The sequence below is a fragment of the Symphalangus syndactylus genome, chromosome 5 (assembly GCF_028878055.3).
Source record: "Symphalangus syndactylus isolate Jambi chromosome 5, NHGRI_mSymSyn1-v2.1_pri, whole genome shotgun sequence".
NCBI classification, from domain to species: Eukaryota; Metazoa; Chordata; class Mammalia; order Primates; family Hylobatidae; genus Symphalangus; species Symphalangus syndactylus.
In genome coordinates this window covers 120,317,677-120,343,564 of record NC_072427.2, presented here as the reverse complement: position 1 = coordinate 120,343,564, position 25,888 = coordinate 120,317,677, and the positions used below count along the sequence as shown (strand labels likewise).

The window sequence follows — 25,888 nt, the reverse complement described above, 5'->3', positions numbered from 1 at the left end:
CCAATTGGAGTCTGCTTTGCAATGGAAATGTTCCTTGTTAACAACAGCATGCTCACATCCTACTTTCAGTGACAGATGTCTAAACTGTACCTCTGTCCTCGATGGAATGTCTTCCATTTCTGCAATTTCAGAGCTAAAGGTATATTCAGACTCGTTGCTGCTGTGGGTGGAGTCTGTTCTCTTGTGTCCAGGCTTAGGCACATGCTGCAAGGCAAATAACCCAGGTATAATTAATGCAACATAATTAGTCTAGGCATCGTTAAGACAGCATCCACCTTGACTTGGTTCTTATCCCTACTACCTGACTTGTATTGGTGCCCAAGTGATTTGTTCCAAATTGTTTTGACCAAATAATTACAAAAAGGTCACCTCTTCAAAGAAAAAGGTACACTGGCATGACAGGACAAGAACAGTTGCAAAACCAGATGCCCAAATGAAAACCACTTCTGATTATTAGTCGAGTCCCCTTTGGGTGTTGAAAGCTTTGAGCAATCAGTCACACTGGGTGAAGCAGTGCTCAGTGAAGCACTGGGTGAAGCTTCCAAGCACTGACTTTAGTGCTGTAATCAAATAAAACTTACCAAAAACCTCGTAAAATACATTGAAATGGCATGCACAATCCTTTTACTGCATGGTAATTAGGCATAAATGGTTTAAAAAGAAAGATGAAGGAGTTCACACAGGCAGCTCTAACTTCTGTCACTTTAATACGTGAAGTTAAATCTTTGGAGTGAGCAGTGGGCAGGATGGACAGTACAGGGGTGGTAAGAAAGCTGCTCTAGTAATCCTCTGAAGAGCCCTCGGTTATTACCTCAGGGCATCCAGGTGGCATTTTTATGACATGTAATACCTAGGAAATCAGTGTTCAGAAAGCTCAAGAGGAATGGAAAAGTTTAGCAACAACACACCCTTTCCTCCTGTAGGAGAAGGAGTTAGAGAATAACTTGAGGGAAGAAGGAATTAAAAGGCTGGGCTCTTAGCATGTCCCCAGCAGGAGAGATGGAAAGATCCAGTGGCTTAATCTTGCAGTGTTACAGTCCTGAGGGCTTCAGAAAGGCCTCCGAGAGCTTTCTCATCTGTCCAGTTTTCTTTGTACCTTTCCCCAGCTGCTGGAAAAGAGCTGGAAGCCACAAAGAGCTTCTTTGTCTCTTCCCTTCCAACACCCAGGCTTATGAAGAGCAGACTCATCCAGAGGCACTTAAAAGTCTCCCAGGCCAACCCAACCTGTACTGCAATGTGAAGGGAAGATCCAAGAACACCAGCACCTCTGAAACGATCCAGAAGCTGGGGTGCACACTAAAGGGGACAATCATCACACATGAAGTCAAAGGCACTCAAATTCACTGTCTGTTTACAGACACAGGCACTCTTACTTAAGTTTCCAGCCCAAGCCCACAGTTGTAGGAATGGCATTTATTTAATAAACTGGTTGTATCACTAAGAAAAATAGGTAGTCCAGATAAACACTAGGACAAAGATTTTTAATAAGCTTATTAAAAATGAGAGAGATCCCTGTCTTCCCACATATATCTATCATTATAAAAGGAATACCTTAAGGCATTAATAGAAGCAACATTGCTTTTTCCTATTTAATGTAACTTTTGGATACAGGGCAGTGGTTAAGTGCTCTGGGTCTGAAACGAGAGAGAGCTAGGCAGGAATACCAGCTCTTCCACTTACTTGTCCCTTACCCAACTTTTCTAGGCCTCAGTTTCATCATCAGGAAAAAAAGGGTACTAATTTCTATCTCATAGGGGCTGTGTGAGGATTAAATAAGAGTGTGCAAGTAAAGAGTTTGGCTTGGCATAACAAGCACTCAATGATTGTTAACTTCTGCTGCTGTGATTGTTAGGAGACTGCAGTGATTCAACAACTTCCTTGTTGGTAACTTTTCAGTTCTCTGTTTTTAGGATTTTGTTCCCCCGTTCATACGTTTTTCAATTACAAGGATATATATTTGACTGGATCATCATGTTCTCCTTCAAGATCTGCACCTCCCTCCTCTTCTGCTCCTGATTTTTCCCATGATTACTTCTTTTCCAGAACCTGTTTTTTTCCCTTTGTCAAGACTAATGACCTCACGATTGGCATGCTGGTTTCCCTCCCCTCTCTGGAATTAATTTATCTTTAAACACTTCATAAGCCTGGATTCCCATGCCTCATCATCTTTACGTCATTGGCTTGAAACTCCTTAGCCCTGGATTGGTCCTTCCTCTTTGCCTCTGCCCCTATATTCCCTGGACAACCTAATGTTCTTGGAGAAAAATGCTACAACACTTCTTGTACTAGGGCCAACAACTCTAGAGGCTGGTATTGAGTGACACTATTAGTGTTCTTTGGCCCATGTATCACACAGGTTATGGGAAGCGCTGGAGGCAGTGTATCAAGTCCCCTCCCTAGAGTTTCCTCCATTCATATGACGACTCTGTTTACAACCAAATGCTTCATTAGCTCTGGATTGAAGCAGTGAGAGTGTCATTTGCAGAACAGTGTCAGTCTAATATTAGTCAAGTACTCATCTGTTAGCTGTTTAGTTATACTTAAACATTAAAATAAGATATTGTCACTAATATTTTAATTGTCATGGGTTATAAGATCAAGTTTTTTATTCTCTGCAATTCTGGGCAAATATTTTCTGAAAAACTGTGATCTTGACTATATCTGGAGCTAGGAAAGGAGATCTAGTGAAGAAATGAGTGGGAAGCAAGTGAGCTCTGATCTCCCTTCCTCTGCTTTCTCCTTTTCCCTTCCTCTGACCATTTTGTCTCCCAAGAGGAATGACTGAGTCACAGGCATACAATGGAGAGGACACATGACTGAGAAATAAGAAATTGAGCAACTAAAACTACCTCTAGAGCACGGCTGGGAACAGATGGAGAGCAGGCAGACTTGCTTAGCAGGAAGGAGGAGCCGTGTCAAGCTGCTGGAGGAGGCGTCACTCGAGGGCCTTTCTAGAAATGGCCACCTCCTCCACTAAAGAGACCCATGACCTCCACACAGATGGATGTCTCTGGAATATGCTCAGAGAGTGATACATGTATGGCACCTGCTTCTCTCATTTTATTTTCTGAAATTCATATTGCATGCACTATTAAAGAATCCAAGAAATTCTGCAGAAAAGACATCTGTTTATCTCTGTTTAACCCAGTAGGTTACCACATTTATTTTACCTAAGAATTTCTTTTCCAATCCCACTTATTAACATCCCAAATAACTAGGGGGTCTCAGAAACACCTACTGGGTTATAAAGCTTAGCTCTAACCATAACTGAAACAGAGATTAACCATAAATGTTGGCATTGTCATCTAATAAACAGAGTGAACAAAAATACACCAAAGAATGCAACTGGGGAACATGAACACTGAAAAAGAAGAAAAGGATTCTAGAGAAAGCTAAGAATTACAGAATGTGAAGGAAGAAAGGTTTCAATGGGACCAAGGGTAGCATGGTGATCTAGGAAGATGAAGCTTAACAAGGGTCTTTAGATTTGTCAATTATAAGAACAGTTATAATGGTGACTTGCATCTACTTCTAATTTCTCTTTGTCACACATAAATCAGAGTAGTGAGGGTTGAAATAATGGTCCAATGTGGGATTTATATTAGCTTTTTAGTCTCTTTTAGACAGGATTTTTCTCATCTGCAAGGTGATGAGAGCCTATCTTTTGTATTACACAATCTCTTTTATTTTGACTTTTAAGTGTCATATTGTAATGAACTTTGTCAGTAGGTCCAGATAGAAGCAAAATTTGAAGCAAATACTCTGTTCCACAGATACTGAATTATCTGGCTTTTTATGAGATACTTCAGAGCATTTCTGGTCATTTGTATAATTAGGTTACCTTTAAGGGTGGTACTTGTAGGGACGCTTGGGAACTCTTTGTTTCCTGATAGCAGGATACATGGAATGGGGAGGATGTGCAGAATTATTACAAGTATGAAAGGTACATTGGCAAATGCAGAAGAGTCGTTGAAATAGATAATTCATTACAAATGGAGTCTGAATTTTCTTTTCATAGGAATGTATCTTCAAAATTATAATCAAAACCAGTCTACATGTAAATTTTACATTAGGCCATTCCATATATAAAACAAAGTCCAACTGGCCGGGCACAATGGCTCATGCCTGTAATCCCAGCACTTTGGGAGGCCAAGGCGGGTGGATCATGAGGTCAAGAGATCGAGACCATCCTGGCCAACATGGTGAAACCCCGTCTCTACTAAAAATACAAAAAATTAGCCAGGCATGGTGGTGGGCACCTGTAGTCCCAGCTACTCGGGAGGCTGAGGCAGGAGAATCACTTGAACCCGGGAGGCAGAGGTTGCAGTGAGCCGAGATTTTGCCACTGCACTCCAGCCTGGTGACAGAGGGAGACTCCATCTCAAAAAAAAAACAAAAACAAAAACAAAAATTCAACTTTACTGACTTTATACTATCATATAGCCCAGTCTTTAAAGTACTTGACTTTACTGAAGTACTTGTGAATAAAATTATATGATTTCTAAGATTTGCTTTAAAATAATCCAATCCATTGGATGGAGTGGGTTGGGGAGATGGAATGGGAGGTGAATATGTGTTGAACATTCTGGAACTGGGTGGTAGGTACACAGAAGATATGGAGGTTCATTCTACTATTCTATTTACTTTTGTATATGTTTAAAATTTTTCATTAAAAAAAAGCAAAAGTGTTTGACTCACCACCATAAGGGTCATCTCTTCCTTGAGGTCATCATATCTTTCTTCTAGGCGACTGAACTCATTCAGAAGGTTCTGATATCTCAGCCTTTCATCATTAAGGTCAAGTTCCAGCTGTTTTGTTTCTTCTACTAACTTCTTCTCCATAGTTTCTGAAATTAAAAAAAGGATATGCATACTAAAGATGGCCTCTTGAGAATGCAATTGTGTAAACATGTATACTGATTTCCAGTTTCTCTGCAGGGAATTTTACTTCTAGTATCACTGTGATCCATGAAGAGCATCTTAGTAAAATTTAGGAAAAGAAAAAATGACCAAAAAATGAAATAATTTGTTGATAATAACAATCATCTACTGAGTTATTCCACGTACTCTGGCCTTAGTACCACTAATTGATACACTGGTTACAGCACATCCTTGAAAAACTTTCACTAGTCATTGTCTAGTAACTAAAGTATACGTATTTTTATGCCAATGGTATTCTATTCATAAAATTATTTTGCCCAAAGTAGTGTACTCTCTCAAAATGACCTCCTCACAGATATTTCTCAAGAGAAATATTTCTCAAGAGAATGGCAACTTTTCAGTGGACCCGGTTGTCCTACTCTACAGAGTCTCTCTTCATTTACCATCTCACGGTTCTATCTTACATTTTCTATGACTTTAACCTCCCCTGCTGTCCTATTTATTACTCCCCAGCTTCTAACCAGATAAAATGCTCAGGCCTGGCCAGCTGTGTTGTGTGCTTGTTGGTCATCCCCCATGCGCTGCTGAGGAAACCTTGTCTTCTCCACTTACCTACCCCCTCAGCCCTCTCTGTGGCTGTGGTTTGCTTTTGGCTAGGACATGATCTGGAGATTGGAGATTAGCCCTTGACTGCAGATGAAGTAAAGTAACAAAACCTCAAATCTCAGCTATATGTCTTAACTCAATCAGCCAACCAGTCACATTTATAATATTAAGCTTCTACCGTTTGGCTCCATTTTACCCTTATATTTTGAGGCTAAATCTTAATCTGCCCTGCCTGCTTCTATTGCTTCACCAGTGCTTTCTCTGTGAGCACCACGAGGCAAGGGCTACAAGTGTCTTGTCACAGCTGCTTTCCTGGTGCCCACCACAGTGCTTCCCTAGAGTAGGGCTTTCATGATTTGTAAATGAATGAATGAAAGAATTTCTTCTCTCTAAAACATTCTACAAGTTGCCTTTTATTCTCACCAGTTTGCAGAAGCTGCTCTGAGGCTACCAAAAAATTTTCCCTTGGCAAACTCACTGTCATTTCTTTGTTCTTACGCTTCACTTTCACTTTCAAATAACATTTTATATTTTCCTAGAAGATTCTCATCATTCTGGATCCTTCTGTTACATGCTGCCTCCCAGCAGCCTTCTTTCCAGGGCTCTGTTTTCTCCTTCACCTCTTAATTTTATCTTCTGGCTCCTTTTCTTTACCTCATCCCTTAGTATGGTCATTAATTCCAGGTTTTCTTCTCTTTCCTCAGTATTATCCCCTTCAACTAGGAGAGGTGAGGCAGTCTCTCTTACCACCACAGTTTTAATGGGTATCTTTAGGCTCCCTTCTTATTTTTTCTCTAATCTTTAATCTGGATTTGCTTTCTGAACACCTCCATGTTGAGGTCCTTGCTGACATCTCAAACTTAACACTCCAACAACTGGCCTCATTAATTTGCCTCATAAATGTGTACTTTTTTCTCAATATCCCTATTACTAATAACATATCATTATTGTTTTGTTATCTCATTGTAAAATGTTAGAACATTTTTGCCTTTTTTGAATACCAGTGTAATCAACAGAATGTATATGAAAATGCATTATTTTCATATAATATATCCCCATTCCAAACCATCCTTTCTCTTCCATTTCCACCAATTACTGTATAGATCTGTATCTTCTTACCCCATATTTATATATATGTGGATTCCTTATAAATTGATCACCATTCTAACCTATCCCACAAACAGAAAACAGAATAAATGTCCATATCTAGTTAGTTCTCTATTTTAAAAATTAGTGTTTTTTTAGTTTAATAGTAAAGAGTGGTGAATCTTAGAATAACATCCATTGATTTAGCAAAAAAAAAAAAAAAGACAATACACACACACACATAAATATACACATATTAGCTCAAAAATTCTTACTAAATCATTAGGAATCCTATAAGCCTTAACTAATAAATCACACATGCAGAACAAATGAATTTTTTTTAAAAAATTACATATGACACTGACTGAACCGGAGTTCACATTTGTACCTAGAGATACCAGATTTACAAGTTTATCAACCAACGAATTCAACCAAAATATTTGACCTCTTGACTCTTGGAACTTTGTAAATTTGCTGATGACAGCCTCAACTTTTAAAAATATTTAAATTCTGGCCGGGCGCGGTGGCTCACGCTTGTAATCCCAGCACTTTGGGAGGCCGAGGCGGGCGGATCACGAGGTCAGGAGATCGAGACCACGGTGAAACCCCGTCTCTACTAAAACTACAAAAAATTAGCCGGGCGTGGTGGCGGGCGCCTGTAGTCCCAGCTACTCGGAGAGGCTGAGACGGGAGAATGGCGTGAACCCGGGAGGCGGAGCTTGCAGTGAGCCAAGACTGCGCCACTGCACTCCAGCCTGGGCCACAGAGCGAGACTCCGTCTCAAAAAAAAAAAAAAAAAAAAAAAATATTTAAATTCTAAATAATGTTGTGTAACTCATCAAATAACATTGTAACTTATACAACTTTGGTGTGAGGTTGGTTGGCGTGTAGTACGCATGTAAGCTTTACCTGTCATCTCCTTAGCCTGCTGCACGATGCGGTGATTGAGGGCTTCTTTTTCTTGCTTCAGCAAAGTATTTTCTTCCTTCAGATTTGATACCAGCTATGAAATGAAACAATAAACTGAGATGGTTGCAATGGACAGAGGAAGCCTGATGACCAAGGATAAAGACCATAAGCAGTCATTTCTTACTTCCACCACCTCTGTGCTCCCTGTCTTTGCCTGGTTATGTCTAGTCACCTTACAAACTTGCTCAAGCATTACTCCCTCCCAAGAGCCTTCCTGAAACCCCCTTCAATTAGCTGTCTTTTCCCTGTGCTACTACAAGACCCTGGATATGCTCTTTAAATCCGTTATAAATGATTTACTTTCCTCTTTTCCAGAATAGACTAGAATTTCTTGAAGGATAAGGACCGGTGATGGTTTTTCACTTTACATTAAACATCAAAAAATTGCCTGGCACTAAGTCAGCATTTGCTCTCAAAGGTAATTGATATTACCTTCTCATCTCAATGCTTTCACACAAAGCTTATGTGTACCCATGATTCAAGAGGGGAGATTAAGGAGGTAAGAAGGATATGAGGATGTTTTAGTTTGGGAAATTCACTGAAGACCTTTTGATTCTCCCTGATATCTGTGTCAAGAAAGAGAATTTCTCTTTCATCTCCCTTTAAGAGTCTTACAAGGCTGAGAACTAGTCCTTTTATTCCATGTTTAAATAAGCATTGACATTACAACAATGTCAATGTACTTAATGCCACAGAATTGTCCACTTAAAAATGGTGAAAATAGTAAATTTTATGTCATGTATATTTACACACACACACACACACACACACACACACACACACACACACACACAAGTTGACTCTTAACTTTCTAGTTCTTTGCTGGATAAGGATTCCCAGGAAGGAAAAATCAAAACCAAAGGTAATTTTGCAAAGTACATAATTTACTCAGTTCATCTTTGGAATAAAGTGTGTGCTTGCGATGAGTAAAATCTGAATTCCTTTTTCTAAGCGAAAGTTTAAGGAACCCTGAAAACAAGAGCTTTAATAATAGGGAGAGAACTGGCAGGCAAATCTCTTACCACGTCAGGGGGTTTAGGACATGAAAAGAGGGCTCCGGGGAGCAGGAAAGTTGGATAACTACACTGTGCCACACACGGCAGACATCAGTCCAGAAGGTATTCCTTCCGAGGGCTCAGTCTTTTCCCTCTACACTGACCTTGCCTTAACATCCACTCTCAGTAAAAAAAAGCCCCAGCTCTCTGTGGGCTTTCAGGAGAGGCTCTTGTTTCGTAGGAGTGCATAACAAATCACCTATGGTGCTTTTTCAAAATAATGTGCCCAGCCCACACCCCCAGAGTCTGGATAGCTCCCTTTTTATATAAAAACTCCCCAGCAGTTTCGATAAATGCTCGTGGTTAGGAACCATACATAACTCTACTGTAACTTCTGGGCTCCTTGATCAGACTGAGAATGTCATTTTCCTGACCATGAAGCTGACTGTCACAATGAAATGTTTTCATTCTTCCTTTATCACTACATTCCATCAAAAGAACTAATGGGGCCGGGTGCAGTGGCTCACACCTGTAATCCCAGCGCTTTGTGAGACCAATGTGGGAAAACAGCTTGAGGCTAGGAGTTCAAGACCAGCCTAGACAACATAGGAAACACCGTCTGAACTAAAGGTAATGCCTACAGCTATCTCTGTGAGAAGTGGGAGAAAATGAAATGAAATGAAAGAAGAAATCTGAATCTGCTTGTATGTTTATTCTATCAGACTAGAAAGGCAAGAACTTAGCTTTGAAGAGGAAAGGAGAATCTTCCCACCACACTTAACTACTGTACAGATTCTGAGGAATCCAAAGCTGGAAAGCTTCTGTGGTTTTGGGAGACTTAAAGGGAAGAAAAGAGATCTTAAACATTCAAGAGTATCTTTTTGAGTGCACATCTTAATTCTGAGAGAACAAGCTTGCCATATCAAAACAACATTATATAAAACAGAAAAGAATCTCACCTTTTGGCACTGCTGTTTCTATATATAGAGTACAGATCTAGAGATATAGGAGGAATTACTTTATTGGAACCTGTAATGCCATGGAAAGACTGCAATTTTACCAGCCACCCTACCCTAACCGACCTGCATCTAAGTTCCTGCTGTGGTTCTCACTGCATATGCTGATACTAATATTTAGAAGTCAGTACAGACAAACCATATCAGTATTCTTGCCAGCAGTCATAGCTGACACAGGCAACTCTGTTTTCATTTAAAGATGGTAATACCAGTGGAATCTCTGAAAATTGATTACTTTTTTCCAGGAAGCCTAATGTTGACGTACTTTTACAAATGTTTCAGCAGTACATCTCATTACTACTTGACAATCTTAATGTCTTCTACACTTAATAAAGTTTTGAGATGTTAATACAAATTTGTAGCATCCATGTACTGGTCAATCTGAAAGCATTTTGTGGGGAGGGTTCCATCTGCGTAAAGCTGTTGGTTGCAATCACTGTGCAGACATTTAGATTTCTCCTGCTTGGACTTCTTAATACAGCCTTAATGCAGGCTTCGACAAGGATCCCTACAATCAGGTACTAAATATTATATCTAATGTTCCATTATTGGAACACTAAGCATGTGGGAGTTATTTATATTCTACTGCACAAGGTCATTGCCAAAGACTGATTTTGCAATTCAAAAAATTGCAACCTTAGGCATAAATGGGTTAATCACATTAACCCTACTGAAGAAAAAGGAGTCTATGCCCCAGACTGACTTTTTTTTTTAAAAGGAGTATATGCCCCAGACTGACTTTTTTTTTTTTTTTAATATACAAGTGTTAGTAGGTACTTGGCCATTCTCTCCTAAAAATACTGCTTTGCCTCTGTTCTTATTAGAGTAGAAAGTTCTACTAAAAGACCTACAGCCTACTCATTGATAATGTGAAATGAATGCTTGGGAAACAGTAATAATGAACATTAATTCAACTAAAATTTGTACTGCATTTCTAATAAAACCAACAGTGAGTCACATGGACCAAATCATGATGACAGTACATTTCCTTTGTGTACGGAGTAGATGGGGATGTGGACATTATTCCTACCTGCTCTGTTTCTTGTTTGTATCGATCTGCATGTTCCTCAATGCATTTTTTCTCTGAACGAGTTTGTTCCAGGTCTTTCCGGAGCTTGGCAATTTCTTCCTGCAGACTAAGGACCCGCCCAGTGGCAACTTTCGCTTCCTCTTCACTTAGTTGAAGACGTTCTAAGTCACTTCGTAGTTTCTCAGTCTCAGAGTTGTATATTCCTTCCAGATTGGTTAGTTTCTCCATAAGGCATTTGTAGTCTTTGTTCTTTAAACATACACATAAGTAACAATAAGTAAATACACATATCATCAAATGTATTTAGTGAGAAAACCATGCTTATTCATCATATTCATGCTATATCATCATAACATTGATATAGTATCCAACCAAAATACTACAACATTTGCAATAGCACAACCAATACCTTCTAGGTGACACAAAGAGAGAAGAAAATAGGCACAATTAATTCAATTCTGTTTGATGTGGTAAGCAAGATGGATGTGATTTTCTCATAGTCACAGGGTGAGTTACATAGTAAATTCTTAATTTCCTGATTCTTAATTCAGAAATAGGAGGAACTATACTTGTTTTTGAAAACAGATCAAAATGTTGCTAAAAACCATGTACTAGCTTAGTGATGTGTAAGAATGATTAAAACAGCCTCAAAATCACAAGTTGGCCAGGTGTAGTGGTTCACATCTATAGTCTCAACACTTTGGGAGGCCAAGGCAGGAGGATCACAAGAGGCCAGGAGTTCAAGACCAGCCTGGGCACATAATGAGACCCTGTCTTTACAAAAAATTAAAAAATTAGCTAGATATGGTGGTGTGTACCTGTAGTCCTAGCTACTTGGGAAGCTGAGGCAGGAGGATCACTTGAGCCCAGGAGTTTGAGGCTGTGGTGAGCCGTGATTGCACTGCTATACTTTAGCCTGAGTGACAGGGTGAGAATCTATCTCAAAAAAAACAAAACAAAACAAAAAAACCCTCTCCCCCCACACACACAAGTTTCTCACAAATCTTTATGTTTACTACCTCAAAATTTCTCCCTCCCACTCAGAAAATCTTTCATTCCATTTCATTCTGATCCCTGTTTTGCTTTGCTCTCCTTAGCATTTTTATATTCTTAATTACCTTCATATCATTTACATGTGCTAAAATATTAGTAACTATCTTTAATCAATCAAATTTTTATCTCTGCAACAGATTGCAAGTTCATCAGAAGCATCATTTTCCTGATGCTTTTGCTATTTCAATGCTAAACCAACTCATCTGTAAAATGAACATGATACCACATGAAAATAAATGATAATTGTGATAGAGCATTGCAAAGTATAAAATACAGTATGCCTGGTTCAAGCTGGTGTTTGAAAAATAAATAACATACAATATGACTCTTGGTCATAAAGGTTTGAAGCATTAGTAGATCCGTGTTCTCAAAAATAACTTCCTGCCAGGCATGGTAGCTCATGCCTGTAATCCCAGTACTTTGGGAGGCTGAGGCAGGAGGATTGCTTGAGGCAAAAGCCTGGCAACATGAGACCCTGTTTCTACAAAATAAAAAAATTAGCTGGGTGTGGTAGTACGTGCCTGTAGTCCCAGATACTCAGAAGGCTGTAGTGGGAGGATCACTTGAGCCCAGCAGGTTGAGGCTGTAGTGAGCTGTGACTATGTCACTGAACTCTAGCCTGGGTGACAGAGTGAGACTGTCTCAAATAATAGTAATAATAATAATAATAATAATAATAATAATAATAATAACTTCCTGCCTTAGTTTTTGCAATTGTGATCCACCTTATGAGTTCATAAGTACTTCCACGCTCATCATGGAAATAAATACGGTCATAATTTTACTTTTTACTAAGACCGACGGGTAAAGTCAAAGAAAAACAGTATTGAAAATAATCCTGGTGGATTTCTTCAGGCATACTCCACTCTCAGGGCCCCTTTGTGAAACACACCTGCTCATCAACTTTGCGCTGCAGCTGCATGATCTTGTTCTCCATGCCTATGTGCAGCTTCTTATAGCGCTCCACTGAGCGAGCCTCAATTTTGAGCTTCTTTAGCTCACGCTTGGCCATCATCCGCCGGAAGCAGCACTGAAGGTAGATGATGGCACGCATGCTCCTCTTGTAGTGTGTGCGGGCCAGCCAGCCCCGGACTCGCTTCTGAATGATGACTGCTTTGTGCTCACGGAGTATCTGCGGAAGAGGATAACGGCAAGCAATGTCAAGACCCTGGACTACACTCATGATTATCAATCTATGTTGGGCTGAAAATCCACACATTACCTAGAGGAAAAGACACAAAAGTTGAATTGACAATGTACTATGTAGATTATACATATCACAGATACATGGAGATTACAAAATTATTTTTAAAAGTGATTTGAAAAGTGGACCTTAGAAGGTGATTTCAGAAACATACATAAAAATGTGTCATATGCACATATTATGTGTATAATTCTAAGCAGAATATAGACTTGGAAGCTGTCTAAATATAAAGCACCAGATTACCAAAAGAAAAACAACTATAAAAAGAAAGAAAAAATACATTAGGTTTCTTATTCATGTATGATTTCTGTTGGCAACAGATGATCCTCTATAAAATTAACAGAATCAGGCATCCTGTAAACTACGTGCTACTAAAATAAGAGATATCTCTACCACTCTGACTGCTGATACCACCTCACTATGCATTATTAGGCCCGTGCATGAGGACACGGGGTATGGGCAGCAAACTGTCTGTAGAGGCCAACACTTGGGGTACTAAAAAGTTTGTACTGATTTATTGATTTTTTTTTTTTTAGAAACTAAAAGATGACACTCTTGTTTACCACATTTGAGGAATACCATTCTAGTGAGGATTTTCCATTGCTATTTCAAATGTAGTAAGGATCCACTTTTGGGATTCAAAGGTAGGAGGGATGGGGCTTTAAAACGAAAGGTAAAAGTAACAAGATGTGAAACAAACTAATCTTACTTTTGATTTTATGTCACATTTCCTAAAAAAAAAATGATATTTCCCTAAACTTATAAACAAACAAAAGTTTGCCTTATTAGATGAATTTGTTGTCACTAAAGAGCACCAAACAGACACCGTGTAAACATTTTCTAGGAAAGATGGAGAAGAAATTCTTGAATTTTAAGAAGAGGTAGCCAGGCGCAGTGACTCAGGCCTGTAATCCCAGCACTTGGGGAGGCCAAGGCAGGTGGTTCACATGAGGTCAGAAGTTTGAGACCAGCCTGGCCAACATGGTGAAACCCCGTCTCTACTAAAAATACAAAAATTAGCTGGGCGTAGTGGCGGGCACCTGTAATCCCAGCTACTCAGGAGGCTGAGGCAGGATAATAGCTTGAACCCAGGAGGCGGAGATTGCAGTAAGCCGAGATTGTGCCATTGTACTTCAGCCTGGGCAACAAGAGTGAAAAACTCCGTCTCAAAAAAAAAAGAAAATAAAAGAAAAAGTAAACTAGAAAAATCTGGCATCTGTAGATTTTTATGTTTATAATTTTATGAAGTAACTCTTGTATGATATAAATGATATTTAAATATTATATACTTAAATACTTGTTGGTGATTATTACAAATGGACACAATGTACCTCCTATCAAATTCTTTTTTTTTTTTTTTTGAGACGGAGTTTCATTCTTGTTGCCCAGGCTGGAATGCAATGGCACAATCTTGGCTCACTGCAACCTCCACCTCCCAGGTTCAAGCGATTCTCCTGCCTCAGCCTCCCGAGTAACTGGGATTATAGGCCTGTGCCACCATGGCCTGCTAATTTTGTATTGTTAGTAGAGACAGGGTTTCATCATGTTGGTCAGGCTGGTCTCAAACTCCTGACCTCAGATGATCCACCTGCCTCAGCCTCTCAAAGTGCTGGGATTATAGACATGAGCCACCGTGCCCGGCCCTATCAAACTCTTAAAATGTAAAAACCTCTGAAAGCATCTATCTACATATATAGCAGTTTAATAAGATCATTAAAAGAATAGTTACTATTTTTAGGTTACTGTACTTGAAAAAAACAATGACTAAAATGTGCCATCCTAGAAGATACATTTAAGAAATAAGTGGTTAACTTTAAACCATCAAATACAAAATGAACACAGTTGTTCAGGAGATCTGAGTAGTATCTTCGGCCCCCTCAAGCCTGCCTTCTGTGGCTGTTTTCCTAATGCTAAGGTAGCCTTCAGTTTTCCTTCAGTGTAGCCACTGCATCACGCTGCACTGAGGTTGGGAGTTCTGAACGTTCACTGAACATCACAGTTCGAAGGGAGGTCTTTGTCTTATCCGGATGAGTAAGGAGCAACTGGATGAGTCTCAGTGATGGCAAATTAAAGACTTTCAAACTCAAGCAGCACACAGTGGCAAAACTATTAATGCTATTTTTCCTGTTCCATTTGCTTCTCCCATGTAACTTTGGACATTGGTCCATTTTTGTAATTTTAGTCAAATGGAAACAGCATTTAATCAGAGCTTCCATTTTCAATCTCACTTTCATCATGAGTGAGAGAAATTAATCAACACCTGTACTCTTTTTAAGACCCCCCCCAAATCTCATGAAGGGGAACCTTGGACCTGAAATACAGCTAGAAGGAGCACTAATGTGATGGCTGTTGGCTTACATGTGAGCAAGCCTCTACGCTGCCACCTTCCACCCTGTCCAGTCACAGTGGGAGCCTAAGCTGGCCGGAGGCTGCCACTGCTAAACCAGTGGCCTCGAAGCCCAGCTCAGATGTTCCTAAGGAGAGTAGTGAGGAACACAGGAAGGTAACTAGTCTGGTGTATCTGAAAAGCAACTTCAAACCTCTTTCCTCCCTAAAATCTCACGCTTATATAGAAAGAGCATGAGACTACATAAAGGAGGGGTGAGCAGAAAGATCAGGAGTAGCTATCTTCAAAACACAGCTATTAAATACACTCATTCAAGCCTCACCAGTTTTGAATTTTTTGTTGTCTAAAATCACTTCAAATAAAAGAAGTAAAATAAATAAATAGGGCCTGGGTTACACCCATATACTGCCTGTGCTTAGAGACCCAAATCACCCCATTAATGCTCCTTCTAATGGTGATGTCCATAGAGCTCTAATATCCAGGCTTGTATTTCTCGCTTATTTGAAATATATCCTATAGGATAGACTCCAAACCTTGCCAAAATGAAAGAGATAAAAATCGTTCATCAATAGTCACAGGTGACAATTAAGACTACTCTGGTGACCTCATTAATTATTGCTAGATGTAAGATTATTTGTCAAAAACTTTTGGAGCATCCTATCTGTCAATACAATTTTAACCACATTAATGTTATAATTTGCCTCCTCTTCACCATGGTAAATTCTTCCAAGGTTGTCTCATTCTTGGAATAACCTTTAACCTGTTTGTCATATATTCTATCTATTCAAAGTTCTCTGTAGTCATCTGAATAGTGGGCCCCAAGGAAATTAGGTGCTAATCCCTGGAACCTGCAAATGTTAACTTATTCAGAAAAAGGGCCTTTGCAGATGTGATTAGGTTAAGGGTCTTCAGATGGGAAGATTATCCTGGATCACATGGGTGGAACCTAAATGCTATCATAATTATTCTTATAAGAGGCAGATAGGAGAAGTCAAGTCAGATATACAGAAGAGAAAATGCTGTGAAAACAGAGGCTGAGACTGGACTGATGTGGCTACAAGCACAGGAATGCTGGCAGCCACCAGAAGCTGCAAGAGGCAAGGAATGGATTCTCCCCTGGAGCTTCTGGAGGGAAAGCAGCCTGCTGACAACTTGATTTTGTCCCAGTGATAATGATTTTGGACTTTTGGTCTCCTGAACTCTGAGAGAATTAATTTCGGTTGTTTTAAGGTAACAAGTTTGTGATAATTTATTATAGCAGCTACAGTAAACTAACATACTTTTTTTTCAAATTATATAAACAAAGAGAAAGGAGGTAAAATTTTTTTTCCATTGTTTTGTTAATAACTATATGTGATAAGTATTTTAAAATGCATTTCAGGCTGGGCATGTGCACAGTGGCTCACACCTGTAATCTCAGCACTTTGGGAGGCCACGGTGGGAGGACCGCTTGAGGCCAGGAGTTTGAGGCTGCAGTGTACTATGACTGCACCACTGCACCCCAGCCAGGGTGACAGAGTGAGATCCTATTTCTAAAAAAGAATTTTTAAAAATAAATAAATATGCATTTCAATAGCTGGTTGTCCCCATACAGTTCCTACCCTCATTGTAGCCCCTGTGGTACTCTGTACAGATGTGGAATTTGGTTAATGCTAATAGAATGAATAGACAAAGTTGAAAATAATGCCTCACCTTGCGATACCTATTTCTGGCCAAGAAGCCTCGCAAGTAAGACTGAAGAACGATAGTGGCAGCTCGTCTAATCTTGTACCTCCTGTGGACCACATACATGCGCCAGTACTTTTGAATGATGGTTGCTGCCTTGGTTCTGCGCAGAAACTTAGCATAGCTGGCCAAAGAAAATAATATTATGTTGTCAGTAATCAGAAAAAGATGCAGGAATACACGTTAGAGAAACTTAAAGAGTGTTACTGTTTTAGGCATAAATAGTACCTCCATTGTATTACTCTAATAATGTGCATGCTAAGTCAACATTTATATTTACTTACATTTATATAGCAATTTATAGTTTCCCAAAGTATTTTTGCATTTATTATCTCATTTGAGCCCTCCCTAACTCTGAAAAGTAGGATGGCCCACATTGCCAGATTTTACAAGAAAGCAAAATGCACAAAAGTTCCTTCTTTCTACAACAGGATCCATTTACCCAGGCCATGCCTCTTTATAGAACACACAGACATACACAGTAATCTCATACTTGGTTATCACCAGCTTTCTTGGATCTAGCCATTATTAATCTACCATATTTTTCCTGAATTTGTTAGGCTGTAAGCTCATGATTAATTCATTTCTACTTGTACTTCTCAATTAAAATTAACCTAATAAGAATCACACTAAAGTGTAATTCTCTTCCAGACCCTCTCAGTTAATTGCTCCCAAAAATTATTCAATGAAGTCATTATTAACTAGCTTATATTCATGACTGTTTTAACTGATATATGATTTCCTCAAGCCCAATATAAAAGTATCAAAAATAAAAATTTTGAGGACATAAGTAAGCAGCAGTTTGTAAACGTTTTGAGGATAAATCTGAATCATTCATAAGGCTGAGTGAAATTTTATTCCATTTAGCTGTCCTATGAGTTAATTTGTTGTCCCTTAGAACTAAGAAAAGGTGAGGTGTTATCTTTTCAGGTATGGTGACCACTCAAAACTGTCCAAAGTTGGACAGTGAATTAGATGGGCACTCTAATCTGTCCCCAGGAGACCTACCATCGGGCCTGGTAGCCCCGCACGTATCTCTGCACAGTGATGGCTGCCTTCCGCATGCGTAGGTACTTCTTTCTCAGCAGCCACCCTCGGATGGTCTTCTGGATCCGGATGCAGGCAGCCCTCAGTTTGTCGGCTCTCAATTTTTCTAGATAGGCCACTTGACCGGCACGGAAAAAGATCTTTGTCTTACCAAACTGGTATTTGTCCTTGTCCTATTTTTGGAAGAAATTGTATATTCAGAAATAATAATCATATAAATGAAATTTAAAAGAAAAAATGTCTAAAAGCAGAATCAGTAAAGGAATGAATCTATTAGCTAAAACTTGGGCTACATCACAATTAACTAATGGAGCCAGATTTTTAATCCTATGCAAGTTGAGCAAATAGAAGGGATTTTAAGAAAAACTGCAGTTTAAGAGTTATTTTCCAGAATTATTCTACCTGGAATTATTATCTGAGGCCCAAAACTTGGTTGTGGGTTATAGGCAGTTATTATTTGCTTGTTTGTGTTTTAAACATCTCAAGGAAATGGAGATGCTGACTCTCTCTGACTGACCCAGGTTGTAAGGATTACATCGGGCTGTATATTCCATGAGAAGCTGAAGGGACAAAAACACCAGTGTGAAGAATAAGGCAGGAAGAAACGTATATGAAATAAAATTCAAAAACCAAAAACCAAAATCCTTGGGTATTCATATTGAGTTATGTTTCTAAACAGTTATGTCTTGGCTTTATCAATAATATCTGAAAACTAACAAAACCCCATAAATATGTTTAAAATCCTACAAATTGGCCAGATGTAGTGGCTCACGCATGTAATCTTAGCACTTTGGGAGGTCAAGGCGGGCAGATCATGAGGTCAGGAGATCGAGAACATCCTGGCCAACATCGCGAAACCCTGTCTCTATTAAAATATAAAAAATTAGCTGGGCATGGTGGCATGCACCTGTATTCCCAACTATTTGGGAGGCTGAGGCAGTGGAATCGCTTGAACCCAGGAGGTGGAGGTTGCAGTGAGCCGAGATCGCGCCACTGCACTCCAGCCTAGCAACAGAGCAAGAATCCGTCTCAAAAAAAAAAACAAAAAAATCCTTTCAAACTCCTTTTACAAAAATATAATCATTTATATTACATTGTGATTCACCTTATCTAGAAGTATGCAAATCATTAACCATTCTTGCACCAAAGAATGGAATTTATATATAAGAATCATTACTGTGATTTGAAATTCTTTTTCTTTTTGAGACAAGTCTCACTCTGCCTCCCAAGCTGGAGTACAGTGCTGTGATCTCGGCTCACTGCAGCATCTGCCTTCTGGGTTCAAGTGATACTCCTGCCTCATCCTCCTGAGTAGCTGGGATCACAGGTGAGCACCACCACGTCCAGCTAATTTTTGTATTTTTAGTGGAGACAGGGTTTCACCATATTGGCCAGGGTGGCCTCGAACGCTGAGCCTCAAGCAGTCCGCCCGCCTCAGCCTCCCAAAGTGCTGGGATTAAGGGCGTGAGCCACCATGCTTGGCCACCTGATCTGAAAGTCTAAGGGAAAACAGAGAAAATCATTTTTCCCTATGAGTAAATATCTCGTATTATCTCATACATGAAACCAAAAAATCAGAAACATCCACATATATCTAAAAAATCTACAATTATTTCAATTTAAACCAAGAAAGTTTACATAGGAACCCTAGCTAGAAAAGTGGTCCTTACTCCCAACCCGCTTCACACCTCACACCAACGCTGCCTCCATCTTTCAGCCTCCTCTGCCTAAATTCCCACAAAGCCCTGATCCAGGCCTGAAATGGCCTGGGTGAGAGGACCACGAATAGGCCTGTTCCTACTTTCTGCTCTACATTCCCACCTGAACGCAGGTTAGAAGGGGATTGGGCAGGCTGGGCGCAGTGGCTCACACCTATAATCCCAGCACTTTGGGAGGCTGAGGTGGGCGGATCACGAGGTCAGGAGTTTAAGACCAGCCTGGCCAACATGGTAAAACCCTGTTCCTACTAAAAATACAAAAATTAACCGGGTGTGGTGGTGTGCACCTATAATCCCAGCTACTGGGGAGGCTGAGGTAGGAGAATGGCTTGAACCCACAAGGCAGAGATTGCAGTGAGCCGAGATCGTGCCACTGTACTCCAGCCTGGGTGAAAGAGCAAGACTCTGTCTCAAAAAAAAAAAAAAAAAAAAAGAAGGGAATTGGGGCAAATTCAAAAAGCCCCAGTTTAAAAAAAAAAAAAAAAAAAAGCATTACTGAGGAAGTGGCCTTAGCTCTTTCAAGGAAAAAATACTATTAACAAAAAAAGGGCATCACATTTAGTTCACAGCTAGCAATTATGATCAATTAGCTCAAAGTGAGGTACTCCATCTAGGATAGTGTTAACCAAGTGAAAATATTATTTTAAAAATTTTTCATGAATCTTTAATTCTCTAAGACCAAGATCAGTAGTTCTCAAAATGTAGTCCTCAGACAGCATTGGCATCACCCGGGAAATGCAAATTCTTGGGCCCAACCTCAGACCTACTGAATCAGAAATTCTGATGGCGGGGCCCAGTAATCTGTATTTTAACAAGCATTCCAGGTCACAGTAAACTTGGAGAACTCTTTAGCCTGGCCTGCAAGACTCTCTGTAAAACCAACCTACATTTCCTAACCATTTCTCTACTGTTCCATACACAAATCTCACACTGCAAAAAACTGTTTTCTGAGCAAACCCTATGCTTATCCTGCTTCTTACTCCCTCTTATAATATTCTCCTTCCATTTTTGCATAACCTTACCCATTCTCAGGGCCTGACTCAAAACACACCTCTTTCATGAAATCTCTCCTTCCCATAGCTGGATGTCGCTTTGTCATCCCGATTTCTTGTTCCACTCATTCAGCATTTGATATAGACACTATAGTTAAATATTATACTCGTCTTTAAAAAGTATTACTTTCCAAGTAAGACTATATTACCTGAGAACAAGGCTTATTTTTTCTTAATCACACAGTATTTGGCCTGGTGTCTTCTAGAAGTAAGTACTAGGTACATTTTTATCAATAATAAGCTGTCTAAGAAGAATGTGTCTCAAGTGTGGGTCCAGGTCTCACAGCTCTGCCTCCTGACGGTGGATCATCATCCTCACTAGTTCCAGCATCCTCAGCACAGTAGCATGCCCCTCTCTGATCCCACCCCGAAATGATCTGGATTAGTAAAATGTTATACAAAAGTTCCTGGGGCTTTCCAAGGTCAGAACCACAAGGCTTTCTGCTCAGATGACGGTAAGCGAAATCTTTCTCACCAGTATCAGTTTCTCTAACACATTCTTGCATGTTTGCTTTCTGTCACTCAGCACATCTTTCTGCTTCATTAGGACACGGTAGCGGCTGAAAAATTCTTGGTAAGTCCACCTATTAAAAGAAAACCATCTGAGTTTACTTAAAGAACTAGGATCTTCTCCCATTAGGATCCCTTACATCTGAAAAATGCCAGGCTCACCGTGAGGGGAAGCCGGCCGCACTGATTCGGATGGTTTCCAGGACACCACATGCTCTCAGCTGCTGCACTGCCCTCTTCTCATCAAACCTACACATAAAAATCAAAGCTGTTAGTCCACAAAGAACCTGGCTGGTGGCCACAAATTACTCTCCTCAGTCAGGATGTAAATTCTTTTGTAAAAGCCAAATGGATAAATCAGAAAAGAAAGCTTTCAGAAGTTGGAGCAGTGATCAAAATGGAAAACTATGAGAGAATGGGGAGGAGACGATAAGCAGTAAAAATAAAAAGCTGTAAACATTACCTGCAACTCAAACCACAAACTCATAAGAGTTTGCTGGGTGCGGTAGCTCACACCTATAATCCCAGAATTTTGGGAGGCCCAGGAGGGTAGATCATCTGAGGTCAGGAGTTCAAGACCAGCCTGGCCAACATGGTGAAACCCCATCTCTATGAAAAACAGAAAAATTAGCCGAGCATGGTGGCATACCCCTGTAATCCCAGCTACTCGGGAGGCTGAGGCAGGAAAATCACTCGAACCCGGGAGGTGGAGGTTGCAGTGAGCCAAGATCGCGCCACTGCACTCCAGCCTGGACGACAGAGTGAGATTTTGTCTCAACAACAACAAAAAGAAAGTCCACTGAGCACATTTAAAACAACACAACATGGCTGGGCGCAGTGGCTCACGCCTGTAACCCTAGCACTTTACGAGGCCAAGGCAGGCGGATCACAAGGTCAGCAGTTTGAGACCAGCCTGGCCAACATGGTGAAACCCCGTCTCTACGAAAAACACAAAAATTAGCCAGGCATGGTGGCAGGCGCCTGTAATCCCAGCTACTCCAGAGGCTGAGGCAAGAAGATCGCTTGAACTCGTGAGGCGGAGGTTGCAGTGAGCTGAGACCGCACCATTGCATTCCAGCTTTGGTGACAGGGCGAGACTCCGTCTAAAAAACAACAACAGCAACAACACAACACTCCTTTGCACTTTGCCCATACTCATTTCATGGCATGGCCTGACAAGAAGCTCTCAGAAGTCATTAGCTCAGTAAACAGAGCTCCCCTGGAATAAAGACTGGTCAACCCTGGAGATTTCTCTAACAGGAAGCACAAATTAAATATGCCCCATATGGTTATATTTTTTAAAAAATTACTACTGTTCTAAACATAGTGTCCACATCAGTGAACAAGATTTTTGTTTTGTATTACATTTTGTATTTATTTCACTCCAGGCAAATGGCATCTTCAAGTTAAACTGGCACTGAAGAGGAAGCAGAAAGGTTTCCCTTCGGCCAAATGATTGCTCCTGTGACTCCCATAGTTAAGCTCTGAGCGATCCATCCGGGCCTCCCCTGTGCTATCTTCTCAGGTGTTCTGTTGGTGTGGAAGATGGGGTTGGTTGATAAAAGGTCATGGTCCTGAGAGCTGTCCAGGACAGAGGCCCAAGTGTAGCAGCTTCTTCCTGCTTCCCACTTCTTCCAGGAAGGACTTCTTGGTGATGAAGCAGAGAGAAAGACAGCAGTCCTTCAGAACTGCGCTCCAGTCTAAGGCAGAATCTCCAGACAGCAGGACTGGCACGGGGGTAGGGAAAAGGGCACTCATACACTGTGGAGGGGGTGAGGGGTGGGAGCTCTTACAACCTTTGTAAGTGTGCCTGGTCTTTGACCTATAAATTCCACTTCTAGAGTCACATTATCCCAGTGAGATAATCAGACAAATACACAAAAATGTTTGGCACAGGATGTTTATTATAGCATTGTTGGAACAACTTAAATGGCCATCAGTAGGAACTAATTTAAATAAATGATACTATGTCTATACAATGGGATACTCTGTAGCCATTATAGGATTATGTGACTTTTTATTTACCAAAAGGGAAAGTGTTCACAATCTAACAAGTTAAAAGTAAAGACTAAACAGCAATCATAGCACAATGCCCCTCCTTTTGTGTGTGTGTGTCTCTCTCTCTCTCACACACACACAGAGCATGGAGGGAAGAGAAGGTGGTTAATCAAGAATGACGTATGACAGTTAATACCAGTTATCTCTCTGGGTATGATGGATGCTTTTTCTTTTTTCTTTTTTTGAGACGAAGTCTTGCTCTTGTCCCCCAGGCTAGAGTGCAGTGGCGCGATCTCAGCTCACTGCAACCACAGCCTCCCAGGTTCAAGCGATTCTCCTGCCTCAGCCTCCCGAGTAGCTGGGATTACAGGTGCCCGCCACTACACCTGGCTAATTTTTGTACTTTTAGTAGAGACAAGGTTTCACCATGTTGGCCAGGCTGGTCTCAAACTCCTGACCTCAGGTGATCCACCCACCTCGGCCTCCCCAAGTGCTGGGATTACAGGTGTGAGCCACTGCACCTGGCTGATGGATGCTTTTTCATTTATTTTTATACTATTCTGTATTTCCTGAAAACTGTCTTTACAATGTACATGTATTACTTTTAAAATTAGAAAAATAGGCTGGGCATGGTGGCTCACGCCTGTAATCCCATTGGGAGGCCGAGGGGGGACGGATCACGAAGTCAGGAGTTCAAGACCAGCCTGGCCAAGATGATGAAACCCTGTCTCTACTGAAAATACAAAATTAGTTGGGCATGATGGTGCATGCCTGTAATCCCAGCTACTCGGGAGGCTGAGGCAGGAGAATCTCTTGAACCTGGGAGGCAGAGGTTGTGGTAAGCCGAGATCACGCTATTGCACTCCAGCCAGGGCAGGAAGAGTGAAACTCTATCTCAAAATAAATAAATACATACATAAAATTAGAAAAATATTTGTTTTGTAAAAAAAAATCTCCAGAAAGATTGATTCTCCCTTCATGCATGGTATCTGAAGCAGGAGGAGGTGCTGGTGAAAACAGACACCCTCTGATGATTTCAACAGTGGAGAAGCAGCAGGTAAGCATTTGCCAAACAGCCTTGTCCCAGCCAGTGCAGGTTCCACCTAATGCCCAAATCAACAAAAATCCCAGAGAGATCAACTGAAGCAAATTCAAAACAGAAAACAGAACTGGAATGCTTGGTTGACCTCAACTTTTCAAATGTTCAGATGGCTGCTAATTTATTCTCACATTCTCAAAAGAGACAAAAACTGAAAAAATAATCTACTGACTAGTGGTTTCCCTCTACAAGGCATGAAGACTTACCCAAATATTTTTTTCCTTATGAAAATGTAAGGAAAATATTGGTTTGCTTGGTTGGTTTGGCACTTCTTATAAGATACGCACTTTTTCATTGGGTGGTTCAGAAATACTTACGTGAATGGGAACTTGAAGTCATTAGGCTTGATACAGCGCACATAGTGAGGGGTAGTGGCATTGAGTGTCTCCATAAGCAGGTGCAGGGAGTTTCTGAACTGCATGAAAAAGTGCAGAAGGGGGTATCAAGGCTTTGTCCAAAGTCAAAGATGAGGTAAAACAATGGGAAATTCCCTTCCTATGACACTGATGGAGAAAACTCTGCCACTTGTAAACTTGACCCATCTTCAGAAGAGGAGCTGCCACAAAACAAGAATGCTAGGGCTTTTGGTCAAAATTTGCCTAAATTCTACGATTTTCATGCTTACTCTGCTAAATATAGATTCCTATACTCCCACTCCTTTTCCCCACAGGAAGCTACAGAAACCTGTTATGAGCTCAGTCATATGTAACTAACAATATAACCTTGCTTTAAGGCTATTTAATCACATGAAGTGGGAATTTTGATGGAAGATACTGGAAAACGTAGCAGATGACTTAAAAGAGTATAGGTAATGAGTGAAAGAATGACAAAGGATAGGCAGAGAGGAGTTAAAATTAGGGAGCTAGGATCAGTACTGGAGGCTGTGGACCTGGGTCAGGCCCTGTTTCTGTCTACACCAGGCACAGGGTCCCATGCACAGGAGAGCAAGCTGAAGAGCGCTCAGCCTCCATTCAAAGCCCTACTCCCTGTTCAGGCACTAAGCATGTATGTAACATTTCCCACTCTCAGAGAACATAAGACATCAAAGAAAGGTGAGGGCCCTGTTCTGAAGGAGCTGACCGAGGCACTGTACAAATACAGAGACAAAACAAACAGAAAACTAAGCAAAGATGGGGTGGTCTGAGAGAGACGATATGCACTAGAAGAATTAAGCTGTAGAGAAAATTATTTCGGGAAAGGCTTATGTAGAGTCACAGGTCTAAAACTGGGTGGAGAAGAGTTTTAATGGATGGTGTTGTATGATCTCACAGTGAAAGCTCTAGGCTCTCCCCACCTGATGATCCCACCTGGGAGGCTGAAGAGGGAAGATCTGAGGTTTCAGATGAGCCAGAAAGGAAGGAGCGTGGCAGCAGCAGCTCCTTGAACTCACCTGATGCCCCACTGTTTTCTTGTGTTCTTTGGCCATCTGGCCTGGTCTGCCTTTGGTGGGCTTTGCAGGAGTGCGTGTGAGGGGTGTGCGCCCTGAGGAGGTGGCTGAGGTTGGACTGATGGCCTTCTCATCATCTTGAAATAGTTCTGGTAGCATCTTAAA

The 25,888-nt window shown here is 40.7% G+C and overlaps 1 protein-coding gene across 10 annotated transcripts in view; it reads right to left on the bottom strand.

Annotated features, from left to right (window-relative positions):
• Positions 1–25,888, bottom strand: part of MYO5A (myosin VA) — a 229,535-nt gene that overhangs the window by 53,373 nt on the left and 150,274 nt on the right. For all 10 annotated transcript variants that reach the window (XM_063640681.1, XM_055279175.2, XM_055279180.2 and 7 more), the window contains exons 15-25: positions 25,727–25,888; positions 24,654–24,751; positions 21,402–21,488; positions 21,205–21,313; positions 17,921–18,132; positions 16,880–17,036; positions 12,529–12,768; positions 10,584–10,832; positions 7,483–7,576; positions 4,699–4,847; positions 91–204 (exon numbers count right to left, since the gene is read on the bottom strand). In XM_063640681.1, the coding sequence (XP_063496751.1) occupies positions 91–204; positions 4,699–4,847; positions 7,483–7,576; positions 10,584–10,832; positions 12,529–12,768; positions 16,880–17,036; positions 17,921–18,132; positions 21,205–21,313; positions 21,402–21,488; positions 24,654–24,751; positions 25,727–25,888 (1,671 nt within the window). The remainder of the gene's footprint in view (positions 1–90; positions 205–4,698; positions 4,848–7,482; positions 7,577–10,583; positions 10,833–12,528; positions 12,769–16,879; positions 17,037–17,920; positions 18,133–21,204; positions 21,314–21,401; positions 21,489–24,653; positions 24,752–25,726) is intronic.